This window comes from Alligator mississippiensis, chromosome 2 (assembly GCF_030867095.1).
Source record: "Alligator mississippiensis isolate rAllMis1 chromosome 2, rAllMis1, whole genome shotgun sequence".
NCBI lineage: Eukaryota > Metazoa > Chordata > Crocodylia > Alligatoridae > Alligator > Alligator mississippiensis.
The window spans coordinates 131,434,294-131,450,883 of record NC_081825.1 but is presented as its reverse complement, the minus strand read 5'-3'; the positions used below and the strand labels follow the sequence as shown (position 1 = coordinate 131,450,883).

Sequence of the window (16,590 nt, the reverse complement as noted above, 5' to 3'; positions counted from 1 at the left end):
CCCCAGGGCCAGAAGCAGGCCAGAGCCGTGGGTGGCTCGTCCAGGGGGCACAGTAGGTGGGAAGGGGGGCGGTTCCCAACTGCTGCGCACGCCCCTGAGAGAAGTTGGGGGGGGGGGGGCACATCCGTGTCTCCCCTCCCCCGGACTTGTGCGTGGGACACAGATGGGCTGCCCTCAGTGGGCTTGGGGCTCTCTGCTCTGCTGCCTTTCTCTTGGGAGCCCCCCACTGCAGGATGGACAGGGTACGCACAGCCGGTGCAGGGCTCCAGAAGGAAAGTCAGAAGAGTGGAGTGCCCCATGAGCAGGAGCAGTGCTAGGGGGAGACTTGGGGGGGGCTATAGCTACTCCAAAATTTCCCCTAGCTCCCCCCACCCAGCCATCCCTCCCAGCACCACCTCCACTGCCCACTCCATGAAGCTGAGTCCGCCCTGCCCTGCCCCCACCCAGTCCCCCCACCAGGAAGAGTCTGGCACTGCCCCTGGTCCCAAACCTACAGCAGGCAGCCCACCTCTGCTCCACACACATCTGGGGGGTGGGGCACATGCCGCCCCCAGGGGTGCGTGCAGCAGCAGGGAGCTGCCCTTCCTCACCCCCACCGCATCCCCTGGACAAGTGTCCACAGCTCCATCCTACTCCCAGCCCCAGGGTCCTATTCACGACCCTGGCTGGGCAGCACCAGCCCCTGCCCCACTCCCTCCCACACCATGGGAGCCTCAAATCTACACCCCACCCCCATGCCCTTTCCTGTCCACAGACTTACTGCGGGGCATTGATCTCCAAGCTGCTGGGCTGCGTTCCTGTAAAACTGGCTATCGGATCAATATTGGCCAATATGGCTGCTTAATAACAGGCTATCAGTATCAGCCAAGAAAATCTTTATCAGTGCACTCCTAATAACAACAACTTATAATAACATCTTATAGTTATTAGTATCACAATAACTTTTTTGGTCCTAAAATATATAAATCTACAGTACTATTTAGTTTTAAAAAAAAGTTTTCAACTGAAATGGAAAAAAAATTACCATCATTTTAAGAAATAATTGTTAGACTCATAAATAAATACCTCTTCAGATGCAGCAAACAGAGGGATGTCATGAAATGGAGAAATATATTTGCCCTCTGCATTCTCTGCAAGACAAAAAAAGCATTACAAATCTTAACTAAACAAGCAAGCATCAATCAAGCACTTTACTAACAAACAATAAGTTAGCGATCTAAATACAGATTTTCTGGGGTTTATGTTGCAATTCCATTTTTAAGGTGTTTTTTTTCCAAATTCCAAACTTAACTACAAAAAAGGTACATCTGCCCTTGATACTGTTTATCACAGCATTTCTCAACCTGTGGGTTGAGACCCAAAAGTGGGTTGTGAAAACACTGTAAAGGGTCGAGGGAAGTTCCAGGGAAGTGCCCAGTTTTCCCCTGCAAGCTGCAACGCTGGCAGCCCACAAGGAGACAGCTCACAGCCAGGGGCATGGGAAGCACACAGCATTATGAGAGCACCCCCAAGAGACAGAGAGGGAGGGAGTGGGCTGGATGCAGCAGCCAGAGGAGGGGGGAGGGAGGGGGGGAGAGAGAGAGAGAGAGATTGTGTGGGTCGGGATCAGGGGGCTGATAATTATGCTAACAGGTGTGAAAAAGGTTGAGAACCACTGGTCTACAGGCCAGCTGCACTATGTCCTTCATCTCTTCTGCCTACCCATTCCCCTAAAAGCAATCAGCAAAATGAATCCTGCAAAGATGTCACACAATCCTTGTATTCTTCCAAACCAAAAACACTATAGGAAAAGACATTTGGTATGAAATGCACACGCCATTTCATGCATTTCTTGCAGGTGGCCAGACAGGGCTTTCTAAGGGTGGAGGACAATCATGAGGAACCCTTTGTATGTTGGGCCTTCCTACTGGGAAAAAAGGGTCCCCTTGCCCTTCTGTGGGAGCCCCGCAAATGACAGCATAGGACAATGGTCCTGTCACCTTTTCTCCTCCAAGCTCGGTATTTTCCTGGTTTCTTGGCAGCACCTGACCTAGGATTTTAGAAGTGCTGCAGGCTTCATTCTGGACAGCTACCATATCAGAACTTAATAAAAAAAGAGCCATTAATGAACTATACAGGTGGAACATACTGCAGCTATTACACTTCACAGCGTTCCCTTGGCATAAGCTTATATGAAGTAACAAAAAAGCTAATTTCAGTTGAATAAAGAGGACTTCCACTCATAGACAGACTGTACTAATTACAAGCAACACTACAAGGTGGTTAGGGTCAAAGTCTGTCTTGAAAGAATGGCAAACGCTAGGGCTAAAGTCCTGATCAATCCAATGGAAATTCTGACATTTATTTCAACAGGGCAAGGATTATGTCTCAGACTTTTTCACTATTCTTATAAAGTGGAGCAGAAGGGGAAGCATTAACGTTTTTGTTTCAGAACTCAGGGATGTACTTTCTACCTAGCTCAAGGACTGTGCCAAGCTCACATAAACAGAAACCACAGATAAAAAAAGACATTCGGGACTCAGAGACCATGAATGCCTGTATACGTCCCTGATCCAACTACCTATGTTCATATTTAAGGTAAGTATAGACATAGGCCTATTTGCACTGAGAATTACACTTCAGTCACCCCTGGAGTAAGGAAAGAACACTGGAGTTTTTCACAACTCCTGGAAGTCTTCCAAATGTAACACTGCCTCTCTCTCAGGAAAGAAAGACAAAGTTTAGTCATAGGTCACTCACTGCTCCAACTGAACTGACTTTCCCTAAATCAGCCCTCTTGCCAACAGCCTCATGATGATGCATTACTAACAATTTACATAACCTGCCCATTTTCCTCACCCCAATGTAAATCAGATGCAACTCCCCTGAAGTCACTGGAATCGCAGAGATATGAAACCAGCACGAGAGGAGAAACATGTGGAAATGTTTTTTTTTTACATCTTTGCTACTATTAAAATGTGTAATTCTGAATCAAAACACCTAAAGCTTTTTCTCAGCTTTGACAGGTCTTTTTGAGCTCTGTTCACACATTCACACTCACTGCAGGCTGCTCAACAGGCTCGCCTTTGGAAGGACACCCTCATTTAAGTTGCAAATTTCCCTTTGCTACAGGCATATCTGAAACACTAATGAGCATAAATGTGACTGCACAAGGCAGATTCTAGTCCCTGGTATGTCTGCTAGAACAGGGGTGACCAACCTGCGACATACACGTGCTTCAAGCCTCTGTGTGCAACCCGGCAGATCAGGGAGGGGGCAAGTAGTGGAGTGGCAGGCAGGGCAGGAATACAGCTGCAGATCGGACAGGGTAGGGAAGCAGAAAGCAAAGCAGCGGATTGAAGGCCACGGTACAGTGGGCCTTAGCCTCACTGGGAAAACTTTAATCCTCTCTTAATTAGGGAGGCTACTGAATTCCGGGGGTCAACAGATGTGAAAACAGGAATGAGTGTGGGTCAAAAGTTAATGAGTGCTCCACTGGCTGGCACCCACTCAGATCAGGCAGGGAAGCAGAAAGCAGGGCAGCCAATGGGGAAGGGAGTACAGGGCAGGTAAGCAGAAAGCAAAGCAGCTGCTCAGCTCCAGAAAGCAGTTAGCAGAGCAACGCATGGGGCAGGAAGCACAGGGCAAGAAGCAGAAAACAGAGCAATGGATTGGGCAAGGAGCACAGGGCAGGAAGCAGAAAGCAGAGCCGCGGATGGGACGGGGAAGCAGAAAGCAGAACGGCGATGGCGCGGGGCGGCGCCCAGCCCGGCCGCCCCCCCGGGCCCGCGCTACTCACTGAAGTAGAGGCGGTGCTGGGCCGAGCGGGGCGGCCCCCGCGGCTCCGAGCCGTACCCCGCCAGGGCTCCGAGGCGGCGGCAGCGCAGTGCTGCAGGGCGCCCCCCGCTCGCCAGCGCCAGCAGCAGCCGCGGCCCCAGCCCCGCGCGCATGCTGCCGCCTCTGGCCCGCCGAGCGTGCGCACTGCGAGCCCCTGAAGCCGCTGCCCTCACTGCCTTGCCTTGTGCTGGGGCCGAGTAGCCGGGGTGCGGGGGGCGCCTGCGGCCCCCGGCGCTGCACGTGGCCCCTCCGCTCGCACCCGCCAGGGGTCCCCTGCGCTCCCACAAGCTCCCAGCGCTGCTGCCGCGCCCCGAGCTCCCTCTCCCGCCTCTGCATCCTGCCCCCTGGCTAAACGGGCGATACACCTAAGCAGGAAAGAGGCTCTGGCTTGGCCCACTGGGGACTGCCGGGAAGGGTTTCCCTGGGCAGTGTCCACTGGCTCCTTGCGCTTGCTTCAGGGCCAGCGGACACTGTACTCGGTGTCCCTCCATGGTCACTTGCTTTGAGCCTTTGGCCCATACTCCTGTCCCTTTTTTCTTTAATCGTCCCCTGTAATCACTTGAGGTGCACCTACTGGTCCCTAGGGGATTTGCAGGGGCACATTAGGGGACCTTGCTTGGTAGGCAATGGCAAAAAGCCTGTCCCTGCTCCTGTGGACAGTGTTCACCAGCTCCTTAGACTCGTGCCAGGGCTGGTGGACGCCGCCTGGTGTTCTCTGCTCAGTATCCCCCTTTGGAGCACTTGTTTTCAACCTGGGACCTCGCTCCTGTCCCTGTTTTGCTTTTCATCTGTCCCAGGGAATCTGTCAGTGTGCCTGGACTGGGGTCCTTTAGCAAAGGAGACATAATTTGCCTTGGTGGGCCTAGGCCCGTGTTCCCCCAGCCCACCAAATAGGCCTGCCCTGTAGCTGTGGGCATTGTCCACTGGCTCCTTGGACTCATCCAAAGGCCAGTGGATGCTGGCTGGCTTGCTCTGCTCTGTGTTCCCCCTTGGAGCACTAGTTATTAACCTCTGACCCTCACTCCTGCAGTACTGTAGCAAGGGGCAGCGGGTGAGTGGGGCGACTGCCCCGGGCACTGAAGCAAAGGTGTGCCAACAGGCTCTACCCAGCCAGGACTGACGCAGGACAGAGCTGCAAGTGACTTGTTTGGGGGGGACAAGGGAGGGCAGCTCCCATCACTGCATGTGCTCCCAGGCAAGCATGGGGTGGGCGTGTGCTCCCGCCCCCCCCCCAATCTGTGTGCCGGGCAAGGGTGGGCTTGCCCCAGGCACCAAACTTCTTTGCTATGGTACTGCACTCCTGTCCCCCTTTTGCTTAGCTGTCTCAAGAACTCGGTGCACATTTAATAGCCCCCCAGGAAGAGGGCTCTTAACAATTACTTGCCCACAACTCCATGTGCATCAAGTAGGCCTGCCCCTATGGTGCCCCCCACCCTCCAGCTGGAGCACTCCTTATGAACATATGACCCCGAGGCCCATCCCTGTTTTCACTTTTTTTGTCCTACAAAATCCCTTGTTGTTACACACTTAGTGCCCCTCCTCTAGAAAGAGGGAGGGGCCCATAGTTTCTGTGTGGGCCTAGCTCTCAGATTGCGTGTATGACAAATAGGCCTGCCCCTGCTGCCCTTGCTGAAGGAACTCACAGCTGAGGCCAGGGGGATGTGGTGTGCCAGTGTAGTACAGTAGAGTTGCCCACAGTAAGACATGTTGGGGTCCCAAATGGCACAGTGTGGCAAGGGGAGCAGGTGGCACATAGTTATGGAGCCTGTGGCCTCCAGCCACTCCAACAGCCCTGACCTAGCCAATGGCCCTTTGCAATAAAAGCCCAGAGTCTCCTTTAATCCCAAGACTCCAGGAACTGGGGCTTCAAGAAAAGCAGTCATCACTAGGCATTTTGGCACCCTGGGTGCCAAATGCTGGAAAGCAGCAGGGGGAGGGAGTGTGGTGGTAGAAGTACCCAGTGCTTACTTCCTCCCACAGAGGCCCCCACAGCTTTTGCTGCAGCATAGCTTCCAGACAACACTGCAGGCAGCAGCACAGGCTCTCCAAGGGGCTGCCATTGTGATGCCTCTTTAAATCAGCACCCAGGGCTGGTGCCCCACTTTCCTGCTTGCATGTCTGCATTCTGTGCAGACCCCTCAAGGTGATTTCTGCCTCCTCAAAATTGATCTCTCTATTTCTGATCTAACTAGAATTTGATCGTTATAACTAATTGGTCCTTATAGAAGGTCTCTTGTGATTTGGGTTCAGGGGTGATGATGCTAATGTTTAGATCATCTGAAGTGCTATTCCTGACTTAATTTGCGAGAGTTTCACAAAGAAGGGAAGAACCATTCCCATCTTACCTCTCGGCAAATTGAGGCACAAACCAGATGTGCTCGAGGCTACACTGTTAGTCAGTGTCCTCACTTGGAATAAAACCCAGGTCTCTTGATTCCAAGTGCAGTGTCCTAGTTATAAGACCTACAGGCCTCTAAAAGTGATCAATATTAATTTGTCGTCCCTAAAGTTAATATTATTAATATCAAAAGGCAAGATCTGCTGAGTATTTATTACAATGCTTATTGTGCACTGTACTACTCCATAAATGTTAGGGGCAACTGCTCAATTTGTTAGTCCCCTGCCCAGGATCAAAACATTCAGTACTTTTCCAAACTATTAGTAACTTGATTTGTTCTTTCTTCAGTGTTGCAGGTCAGGTCTTAAAAGCAATAGTCCTGTCTGTTTTGTGAGCACAGTAAATATCCTGGGTCACTGTTTCCAAAAGCAAGGGATTTTCCCAATGACCTTTGTCAATATTTTCCCTAGCTGGGTGCCACCCTACATCCTAGAGATGGCTTTATTTCAACAGTGCTTGCTTACTGTATGTTACAACAGACCATCTCCAGGAAACATGGAGGTTGCATTACAGGCCAAGGATCGTTTGTTTCCACCTCCATAAAAGCTGTGAAGGCTCTATCAACTTTACCTGAATTGGAAAGAGTTTGGATCCTTCTTTACTGAGTCCCCCAAATTTCTTCTTTTCAACAACTGATCAGAAATAATAATTTTCTGAGATTTTTACATTTTAGGGCTCAGATTCTTCCTACTAAGTGTCTGCTGGAAAGTTATTTGCTCTTAGTTTGTGGGGGGGTCTGCTTTTTTCTATAAATAAAAAATGTGTAAAGGAAAAATCTCCCATTATAAAAGAAAAATCTCATGAACTTTCTTTGATTAGGTCTGCTGCTGGAACACCTGATGCAAAAAGTTGTGGGTTAACATGTGTCATAGGCATAATCCCTACCCCCTCAAACCTACCCCTTCCTCCCACAAAGTGCTTTTGCTTAGTTCAGAGGCATTTTTTGCCTTTGCAAGTCACATACTGAATGCACACAGTGAATTTTTTTTTACTAAACTTGTAAAGTTTGCAGCTAAGGGAGAATCCCACCACATGTTTGCTTGGCTAACTTATCTGTATAGTGAAATATACAACTGCAAATGGTTAGAAATTCCTAGAGCTGGAGGAAAAATAGATAAAATCTAGAAGTAGGCTCTTCTTTGTTTTGTAAGATAAGACATAACCTCATCTGAGGGCTCTTCATCTTGTACAATCAGCTGCAAGTTTCTTAAGGACCTTATAAAATATAAAAGGGTTGCCATTAATGTATTTTCAAGGCCATCATCATAGCATGTAGCCCTACTTTGAGAAATGTCAGTACCCAGTCCACAATGACTTCAGGCTAACACAGCTAAGGACCTCACTCTTCCCAGTCTATGCTGCCATAGAAGGGATCGTGACTTGTTCATGTTCTCTAAAGTATCAGAAAGTGTACAATGTGGTATTACAGAAATAAAAATAATAGTAAAAGGTCTGAATAGAGTATTTCTATATTGCCTGTAAAGTGCCACAGAATATTTTTTTAAAGATAGACTTGGGTAAGGAACCAGCCTTATTATTAGAATGGTATTTCTAGCTGTTCTAATAGATTTTGAATCCTTAATCCAGGAGAGAGATTTTGTTCTGATCTCTATGTTAAGCAAATTCTCAGAAAGTATTAAAGCTCTTACTAAGAAGAGTAATTTTTTTCTGAGATAACCTTCATCCATGTTTTGCATGAAGTTTTTCCTTCTCTAAATCTTAAAGCCATTGCTCTGATTACTCCAGATAAAATTTACCCCATGTAGGGGATGTGGAAAAGACCTATGCACCATTTAAATTCTATTTTTTCAGCTTGAGTCTTCTCTCTCAGAAATCAGTGAAGGCATTGCCTTTTATTTCACTGGGAGCAGAATCAGGCCCAGAAGATTTAAATAGAGCACACAAGTAATTTAGGCTTTAGGGAGGAATTTCATTCTATCAGAATGTTACTGAAGAGTAGCAAAAACTGTAGAGCACTGTAATCACCTAAACCCAAAGGACATCCTTGCATTATAAGTTTATACACTACACTAACTTGATTTCCATTCTATATTTTACAATATTGTTCACATATTTTTCTCATGAAAATGTATTATGACATATCATGGCAAGCAACTGAAATGAAAAAAAAATTTTTTTTTAACTATTTTACCACTGATGTACAGTAAAAGTTCTGTTAACTGGCATCTTACAAGTTGGCATGCTCCACTAACCGGCATGCTGGCTTGTACGATAAAGTGAAACTGGAAGTGCCCACTGTGGCATGTCCCGTTTCTCCGAGCCCCCATGGCTCAGGGCAAAGCAGCCTGCACTGCCAAGCCCCCATGGCCTGGGGGCATAACAGGCTGGGCGGGGCTCGCCTCCCTGTCCTGCAGGGCCTGCAGGAGGGGTGGCAATGCCACGGGAGGGGTGGAGGGACACCCCAAATGCGGCGGGAGAAGCAGCAGCTGGGGCCACTCAATTAACCAGCATATTGTGTTATCCATCATCCCCCATTCCCAGGGGATGCCGGATAACAGAGGCCTTCTGGATAAAAATCAGTGGTTTTCTCTTTGCAGTTAATATAACTTGTGTTTCATTAACATGTTTAGGTGCTATTTCAGTAATTTAACTTGCAATTTACAATCACGCTCATATGTTGTTATATAGCTTCCACTCAAGATCATTAATAATAAGGGACCAGTTTCTGCTATCTTTGCACATATTAACTGAAATGCAAAAAAACTAACACAAGACCTACACGTCACACTAGTGAGCAGTTACATGAGTAACACCACAGAATTGAAGGGAATGATCAGTGTAAATATGAGGGTCACAGGCTGACCTTTTATTTGCAACCTATTTTGCCTGTCTGATTTTAGCTGCAGTGGGCCCATCTACATGTATGCTTTAATGCGCATTAGCCTATTTTAATGTCTAATAAGTGTCACTTTAAAAACTGTGCTATTTAGTTAAGGCATATTAAAATAGGCTAATGCTCATTAAGCATCACTTTAAAACCATGGGCATTTATACACATACTTTCTTTCCCACAGCACACCAGAGATCTGCTGCTTCAGGGCGGACTCGATTGAGTCTACTCCGCATGCGAGCTAAGGCGAACTGCGCTGTGCCACGTGCAGCTGTATAACCGGCGAAATGCACATCAGCACACAGAAAATGACAGCGGTGCACTTTTGAACTAAAGTACCTCTGAGGTGTTTTAGTTCAAAAGCATACCAATGCCATTTTCTATGTCCTGATGCGCATTTCACCATTTATACAACTGAAAGCGTCCCAGCACCTAGTACTTTTCAAAGCTCCTGGCACTGTGGCACTTACACATGTAAAAATGCCCCATGCTCTTTAGTTAATGTGCATTAAGACAGGCTAAAGCACATTTTCTTTGTACCTCACAGTGGATAGTGCCTATACATGAGCAGGGAGGCTGCTGCTGTAATTACAGTGCGTCGGACCAGACGTGTTTAATTGAGTCTGCTGGAGTGTGGCAATTACCATGCTCCATCAGCCTCCTGTGTCTTATGTATCAGTGTCCCGCACTTCAAAATGGCAGTGGGGGCACTTTAGATAAAGCTTTAGACAAGCTTTATCTAAAGTGTCCCCACTGCCATTTTGAAGTGCGGGACACTGATACATGAGACGCTTTGGGCGCTTTAATTAGAGTGGCTCTCAGAGCCATGCTAATGAAAGTGCTCCCCCCCGCCTTCCACTCCTGGAGTACATGTATAAATGCCCTCTGAGGTACTTGATTTAGTGTGCATTAACTAAAGCACATTAATGCACATGTAGCCCTGCCCACTATTGGTTAATTAGTGTGTATGCAGAGCTGTTAAATTTATACTTGTCCCTAGTGCTGCTGAATAAACTATGTTTCTCTAAGGACATGAAAAGTTTATTATCAAGCATTCCTTTCACTAAACTCTTAAAGATTGCACTAACTTCACCTACTGCAGAAGTGCTCAACCATTTTGCTCAGCTGGCTGAATGGGTGCTGTCCAATCCATCCGCAGTCCATATCAGAAGTGGTCCTGATCTGGCACTTGGAGGGGCATGACCCAGCTGCATGGGGGGGGAAAGGGGATGTGGCCCGGTTCCAGTCTGGCCATGTGGGTAAAAGGGTGTATTGCTACATCTAGTGATGCTCTACCTCCACCTGACCACATGAGGAAAAGGGGGCATGGCACAGCTTCAGCCCCGCCACAGAGCTTGGGAAATTGGTAGCAGAGGGTGGGGGTGTAATATTAATTGCCACTGCTCCCCTACCACCAATTTCCCAACCCGGAGCCCTAGAAGCTGGATGTCATGGCTCCATGGGCTGCATGTGGCCCATGGGCCAGAGGTTGAGCATCCCTGACTAACGAATAACTTCTGTGTCCTCAAATGACAAGTGGGTTTACCAGGCAGTTACCATTGTGATTTGGTCCCATGGTTATGCTTGAGATACTCAAAGCTGAAAAGGGCTAGAGAGAGGTGCCACCAATTCTGACTGGACACATACAGAAAATTACCTAGCATTTAAGACACTAAGATGACTGTTGGCTGGGTCAGAATTTATGGGATATGCTAGTTTCTGCCTTCCTATACATGTGATTTAAAACTTCAGCCCGAAGGAAATAGTCAAATTCTATTAAGAATTTGATTCTGTGGCCTCAAGAATACATTGAAATTGAGTTTGATAATATTTTAACATGCCAATTTCCACTTCCATCAAAGCAGTCCCTCACAAAAAAATTAACAATAAACAACTTCTCCTCTAACTGTTTGGCCTTTCCTCTACACAACACAACAAAATCATCTTTGGAAATAAGTGAAATCCAATCCTAAATATTTTATTTGTAAAGCCAGAAACACGGAAAGGAGAGACTTATGATGACAGCATCTCCACAGCCATAACTATAGCATCATCAACAATTTTTTTTATTCCCTTCAGCTCTTGCTTGAATTTTTCACACATCAAAATCCAACATAATTTTAACAAAAACTTCCTATGTCACTGGCTAATTTCACAATACCTTTTTCCCTTAATAAACAACTTGCAATTCATCTTCTTGTATCTTTCTTAGTTCATTTTCTTGTTTGCCCTGGTTAGCTTTGATATTACAGTGCCATCTACTTGATCAACAGAGTCAGGTTATTTTCATGGAAAGACTGTATTGCTATAAACCCTGAACGAAATGAAAAATTGATCAACCTTTCCTTAATAAATTTACTGTTCTTCTTTACTCCAACCCCCTTCAAAGAAGCAATACCATTAGATATATGCTGTATCAAGCTGTCTCAGCTCTTCCTATGCTTTACTAATGAATAAAATGCCAGCATTGATGAAACCAGAATTTCTCTGAGATCAGATCAAACCCTGTTGACCCTCCTGTAACCATCAGCCCTCCCCCTCCCTGCTATAACAGGTGTTTCATTTCAAAAGCCAGGTCCCCCTCTGTATACATAAAACACAAAAGTCTTTTGTATGCATAAACTCAGGCATAGCCTAGGTTCAAAGCAAGAGAAGTGGCTGATGCTGCTCCTCTGGCTGTGTAGTCTGCTGGCTTGAGCTGTCACCTCTGAAAAATTCCATAGCTCTTTTTTCAGCCCAGTCCTTAAAGCTAGAGACAGACATTCAAAAAGCCGGAACCTGAATTAATTCAATCTTTGAGGGTTAGTTTAACTTGCCTAGATTGAATTGATCTGCAAGTGAATAGACATTCAGGCCAGAAGCCAGGGGTTGCTAAAGCAGCCCTCAGCTGCAGGGAAGCTGTGCTGGGGCAGCAGGGAGGCATGGCCAGCCCCAGCAGTAGCCTCAAGTGAACTGGCCAGGGATGGGATTTAATGCCCCACTCCCTGTCCCACTGGCATGGACCCAAGTCGTGGTCCACCTGGTGCTTCCCCCTTGCTGTTGCAGTGGCAGGGGCATGGCATGGCCAGACACCGGCTGGCAGGGCCCCCTGAAGCACAGAGGGCAGGGACGGGGCTTATTCCCCCATCCAACCCTTCTGCCCCCAGGGGACTGCAACCAGGGTCTGCCAGCCCCAACTGCTGCCTCCACCAATCGCTCCCTGCACGGGCTGAGCAGCAGAATAAGCTCCTTCCATAGGTTCATAGATTCTAGAGTCGGAAGGGACCCAATGGTTCATCGTGTCTGACCCCCTGCCCCTGTCAGGAAAGAGGACCGAGGTCAGACAACCCAGCCAGGTGATTGTCAAGCCTCCTCTTGAAGACCTCCAAGTTAGGTGATAGTACCACCTCTCTTGGAAGCCCATTCCAGACTCTGGCCACCCTTATTGTAAAAAATGTCTTCCTAATGACTAACCTAAATCTACTCCACTAGTTTGCACCCATTAGTCCTGGGGCACTTTAAAACCATGGGCATTTATACACATACTTTCTTTCCCACAGCACACCAGAGATCTGCTGCTTCAGGGCGGACTCGATTGAGTCTACTCCGCATGCGAGCTAAGGCGAACTGCGCTGTGCCACGTGCAACTGTATAACCGGCGAAATGCACATCAGCACACAGAAAATGACAGCGGTGCACTTTTGAACTAAAGTACCTCTGAGGTGTTTTAGTTATATATAAAATATATATTAAATATACCCATTATTCCCTGGGGCACTCTGGTAAGCAGCGTATCCCCAATTCCCTGCTGTCCTCCCTTGATAAATTTACAGGCGGCTACAAGGTCATCCCTCACCCATCTTTTGTATAGGCTGAAGAGATCCAGATCTCTCAACCTCTCCTTGTAGAGTCTTTCGCAGAGACCACTAATCATGCAAGCGGCCCTCCTCTGAACCCTCTCCAGATCCTCCGTGTCCCTCTTGAAGTGCGGGGCCCAAAACTGGACACAGTACTCCCAACTGTGGTCTGACTGTCCCAGGGATGCCGGAGCTAGAGGGAAACCCCGGCCCAAAACCAGGGGAAGCACCTACTTACCCTTTGCAGGAGTTGAGGGCAGGAGAGGCGTGAACACCGAGAAACCACCCGCGCGGTTTATCAGCCGCATTTACATTCAGCTGGGGCCGAGTGACGTCAGGGAGAGGCGCCACCCGGCGGGAATAAAGCACGGCCCCGAGAGCACAGGGGGGCTGCAGGAGGATGCAAGACCCGGAGGGAAGCCCGAGGCCGGAAGCAGGCACCCGCGGGGTGTCTCTGCTTTAGGCAGGGTAAACTGCAGCAGCGCCGGGAGCGGCGAGGATGAGGAGAGCTGCAGCTGCGGGGATCTCAGCTGCGGAGCCCACGCTGGAGCCGGTAAGGAAGCGGGGACGGGACCCGCCGGCGAGGGAGCCAGAGGAAGAGCCGGCAGGGACGCCGGCGAGGGAGCCGGAGGAAGAGCCGGCAGGGACGCCGGCGAGGGAGCCGGAGGAGGAGCCGGCAGGGACACCGGCAAGGAAGCCCACAGGGGCAACGGGGCCTCGGGACGCATAGTCCTCAGGCCGGTGATAAGAGGCTGAAGAACCCATGATCCAAGGTGGCGTTGGCCGGGGTGTAGGGGAGGCTGGAGCCCCGTGAGTGCCCGCCAAAGGCGTGTTGGCACTGGAGGCTGTGGAAAGTGGGATCCCTCCACTGAGGGTCCCGTTGAGACCGTGGCTGGTGAGTTCCGGGGAGCTGCCACCGTCCCCTGGGGCACCCTCTGGGAACCCTCCCACGGGAGCGGGGCAGACCCGGTTAGCTGCTCGCGCAAAGGCAGCCCGGGAATGCCTCCTTGAGCAGAGGCGGGCACAACGTGGTGGCAAAGGTGGGATCATGGAGGCCCCCAACCTTGCAGCATATGCCAACATGCAGGCCACAGCTATTCGCCCCGCTGATGTCCTCAGACAGAACTTGCAAGCATTGACCCAGATCCTAAATTCCCAGCAATAAATGCTAGACCGACAACAGGATTGGCTCCAGCACAGTTTGGCCTCCTTCAAAATGCCTAAAATGACTAAGGATGATGACCCGGAGGCATATATCGAGGCCTTCGAGTGGCACGCCCTCATGACCAGGCTCGACAAGAGATATTGGGCCAGCCAGTTGGGAGCCTTAGTAGTTGGCAAGGCCCAAGCCGCCTATCGGGCCCTCTCGAGGGATGATGCCCTAGACTACGAGCACGTGAAGGAAGCCATCCTGTACCACTTGGAGATTAACCCCAAGCACTACCGGCATCAGTTCCGGGCCAAGAAGGGACCTGAGGCGAAACAACCGAGAGTGCTGTTGCAGTTTTTGCGGGACCTGCTGGATAAGTAGCTGAGCCCAGCGGGGCAGGACCGAGAGGCATTGGCAGACCAGATCATCCTGGAGCAGTTCCAGAATGATTTAGAAGAGCAGATGCAACGCTGGGTCCGACAACATACCCCACAGACCTGCGAGGAGGCTCTAAGGCTGGCCGAGGCTTTTACTGCCTCAGAGGCTTACTACCCCAGGGAGAGAAGGAACCAGGGGCCCTCGATGACAGCCCCAAGAGAGCCGGAACGCCGGCGTCCGCCTGGCCGGCGGGCTACCAAAGATACCGTGTGTTTCCAGTGCGGGCATAAGGGCCATTTTTCCAGGGAATGCCCGAGCCAGACTGCGGAATGCTGGATCCCGGAGGACCGAGCAAGAGGCCCAGCAGAGAGGCAGAGAAGCCAAAAGCCCAGCTAACCGATGGATTGCAGCTATGTGGCCGGTGGGGAGGACGTGGCTTGGAGACGTCCTGTTGTCAAGGCTTGGGTGGAGGGTCACCCCGTGCGAGCTACCCTGGATTTGGGGTGTGCTCAGTCTCTTGTCAGGGAAGACTTGGTACCATCGCACGGCCGGCGGACGGCTCCCCCCGTGAGAATAGCTTGCCTCCATGGAGACACCAAGCAGACCGAGCGCCAATGGGTCTGCCTACGGGTGATGGAGTATCAGGGAGAAATCCTGGTGGGAGTGGTGCCCCGGTTAGCATGTGAGGTGCTCCTGGGACAAGACTGGGAGCCAATATACAACGTCCTGGATAGGGTGAGGGATGCCGAAGTGGCCCGTACAAAGATCCAGAACCGGGAGGGCTGGTTAGGCGAGATTGAGGAAAGCAAAGGGTCGGCCGATGAGACGGATGGGGTGGACCTTAGCGACCTTACCAGTAGCCTCCTGTTCCGTGAAGCCCAAGAGGAGGATCCAGAGATCGGGGCGCTCCAAGAGCAGGCCCAAGGTACCCGAGGGACCCCAGCATCATCACCTGAGGGGCGTCCCTGCTTCGAGGTAAGGGACAGTCTCCTTTACCGCCTGCGGGAGGATAGGGGGGAGGAGACCAAGAGCCCGCAACTAGTAGTGCCCGCCCAATTCCACCCAGCCATTTGGTGGTTGGCGCATGCGAGCCCCGCAGGGGGGCATTTGGGCTGGGACAAGACCCTCGCGAGAGTAAGCAGGTGGTTTTTTTGGCCTGGGATGGGGGAGGAAGTGGCCCGCTGGTGTGCAGCCTGCTCCAACTGCCAAAAGACAAGGGCCGAACGCCCTCCACGGGCACCTCTCCAGCCCATGCCCGTTACCAACACCCCGTTCTCCAGGATCGCCTTAGATGTCATGGACCCATTGCCCCGCAGCAGCTCGGGCCACCAATACATCCTAGTCATGGTGGATTACGCCACCCGGTACCAGGAGGCGATTCCCCTGCGAGCCGTAACTGCCCCACGTATTGTGGAGGAGCTAATAAAATGGATAGCCCGAATGGGAATCGCGCAAGAGATTCTGACAGACCAAGGGAGGAATTTCATGTCTGGGGTTTTGAAGACAGTATGCCGGACCCTCCAGGTAAAACAGCTCCGCACCTCGGTCTACCATCCCCAAACCAATGAGTTGGTAGAATGCTTCAACGGGACAATAACATGGGCATTGCGTCGGTGTATACAAGGGGACCTGCGGAAATGGGACCTCCTCCTTCCGCTAGTACTATTCACTCTCAGGGACACCCCCCAAGACTCCACAAAGTTCTCTCCGTTCAAGCTGGTGTTGGGGCATTGCCCGCGGGGTCTCTTACAGGTCCTGAGAGAGGAGTGGGAACAGGGAGAGGGACCCTCCCAGGAGCCGGAGACTTACCAACAGGTGTTCCAGCGGAGGATCTGGTTAGCCCAGGACCTGGCGCAGGAAAACCTAAGAGAAGACCAAACCCGGCAAAAAGGCCAGTATGACCACTGGGCCAAAGAGCGAGAATTCAAGCTGGGGCAGAAAGTCCTGGTGCTGCTCCCCACATCCACAAGCAAACTCCTAACACAGTGGCAGGAGCCGTTCGAAATTCTCCGACGGATGGGGCCGGTGGATTATGAGGTTCACAGGCCCGGACACCTTCGGGAAAAGCAGATTTATCATGTGAACCTCCTACAGGAATGGCGAGAACCCGAAGGATGGGCGGCCTTTTCCAAGACCGATAATGAAGACCTAGGACCCCAGG

General features: G+C 50.3%; 1 protein-coding gene across 2 annotated transcripts in view; it reads right to left on the bottom strand.

Moving 5' to 3' along the window:
- PPA2 (inorganic pyrophosphatase 2) overlaps window positions 1-3,944 on the bottom strand; it is a 62,232-nt gene extending 58,288 nt beyond the window's left edge. For both annotated transcript variants that reach the window (XM_006264022.4, XM_059722144.1), the window contains exons 1-2: window positions 3,779-3,944; window positions 1,066-1,130 (exon numbers count right to left, since the gene is read on the bottom strand). In XM_006264022.4, coding sequence (XP_006264084.4) covers window positions 1,066-1,130; window positions 3,779-3,929 — 216 coding nt within the window. In that variant the 5' untranslated portion in view covers window positions 3,930-3,944. The remainder of the gene's footprint in view (window positions 1-1,065; window positions 1,131-3,778) is intronic.
- Window positions 3,945-16,590: the final 12,646 nt, after the last annotated feature.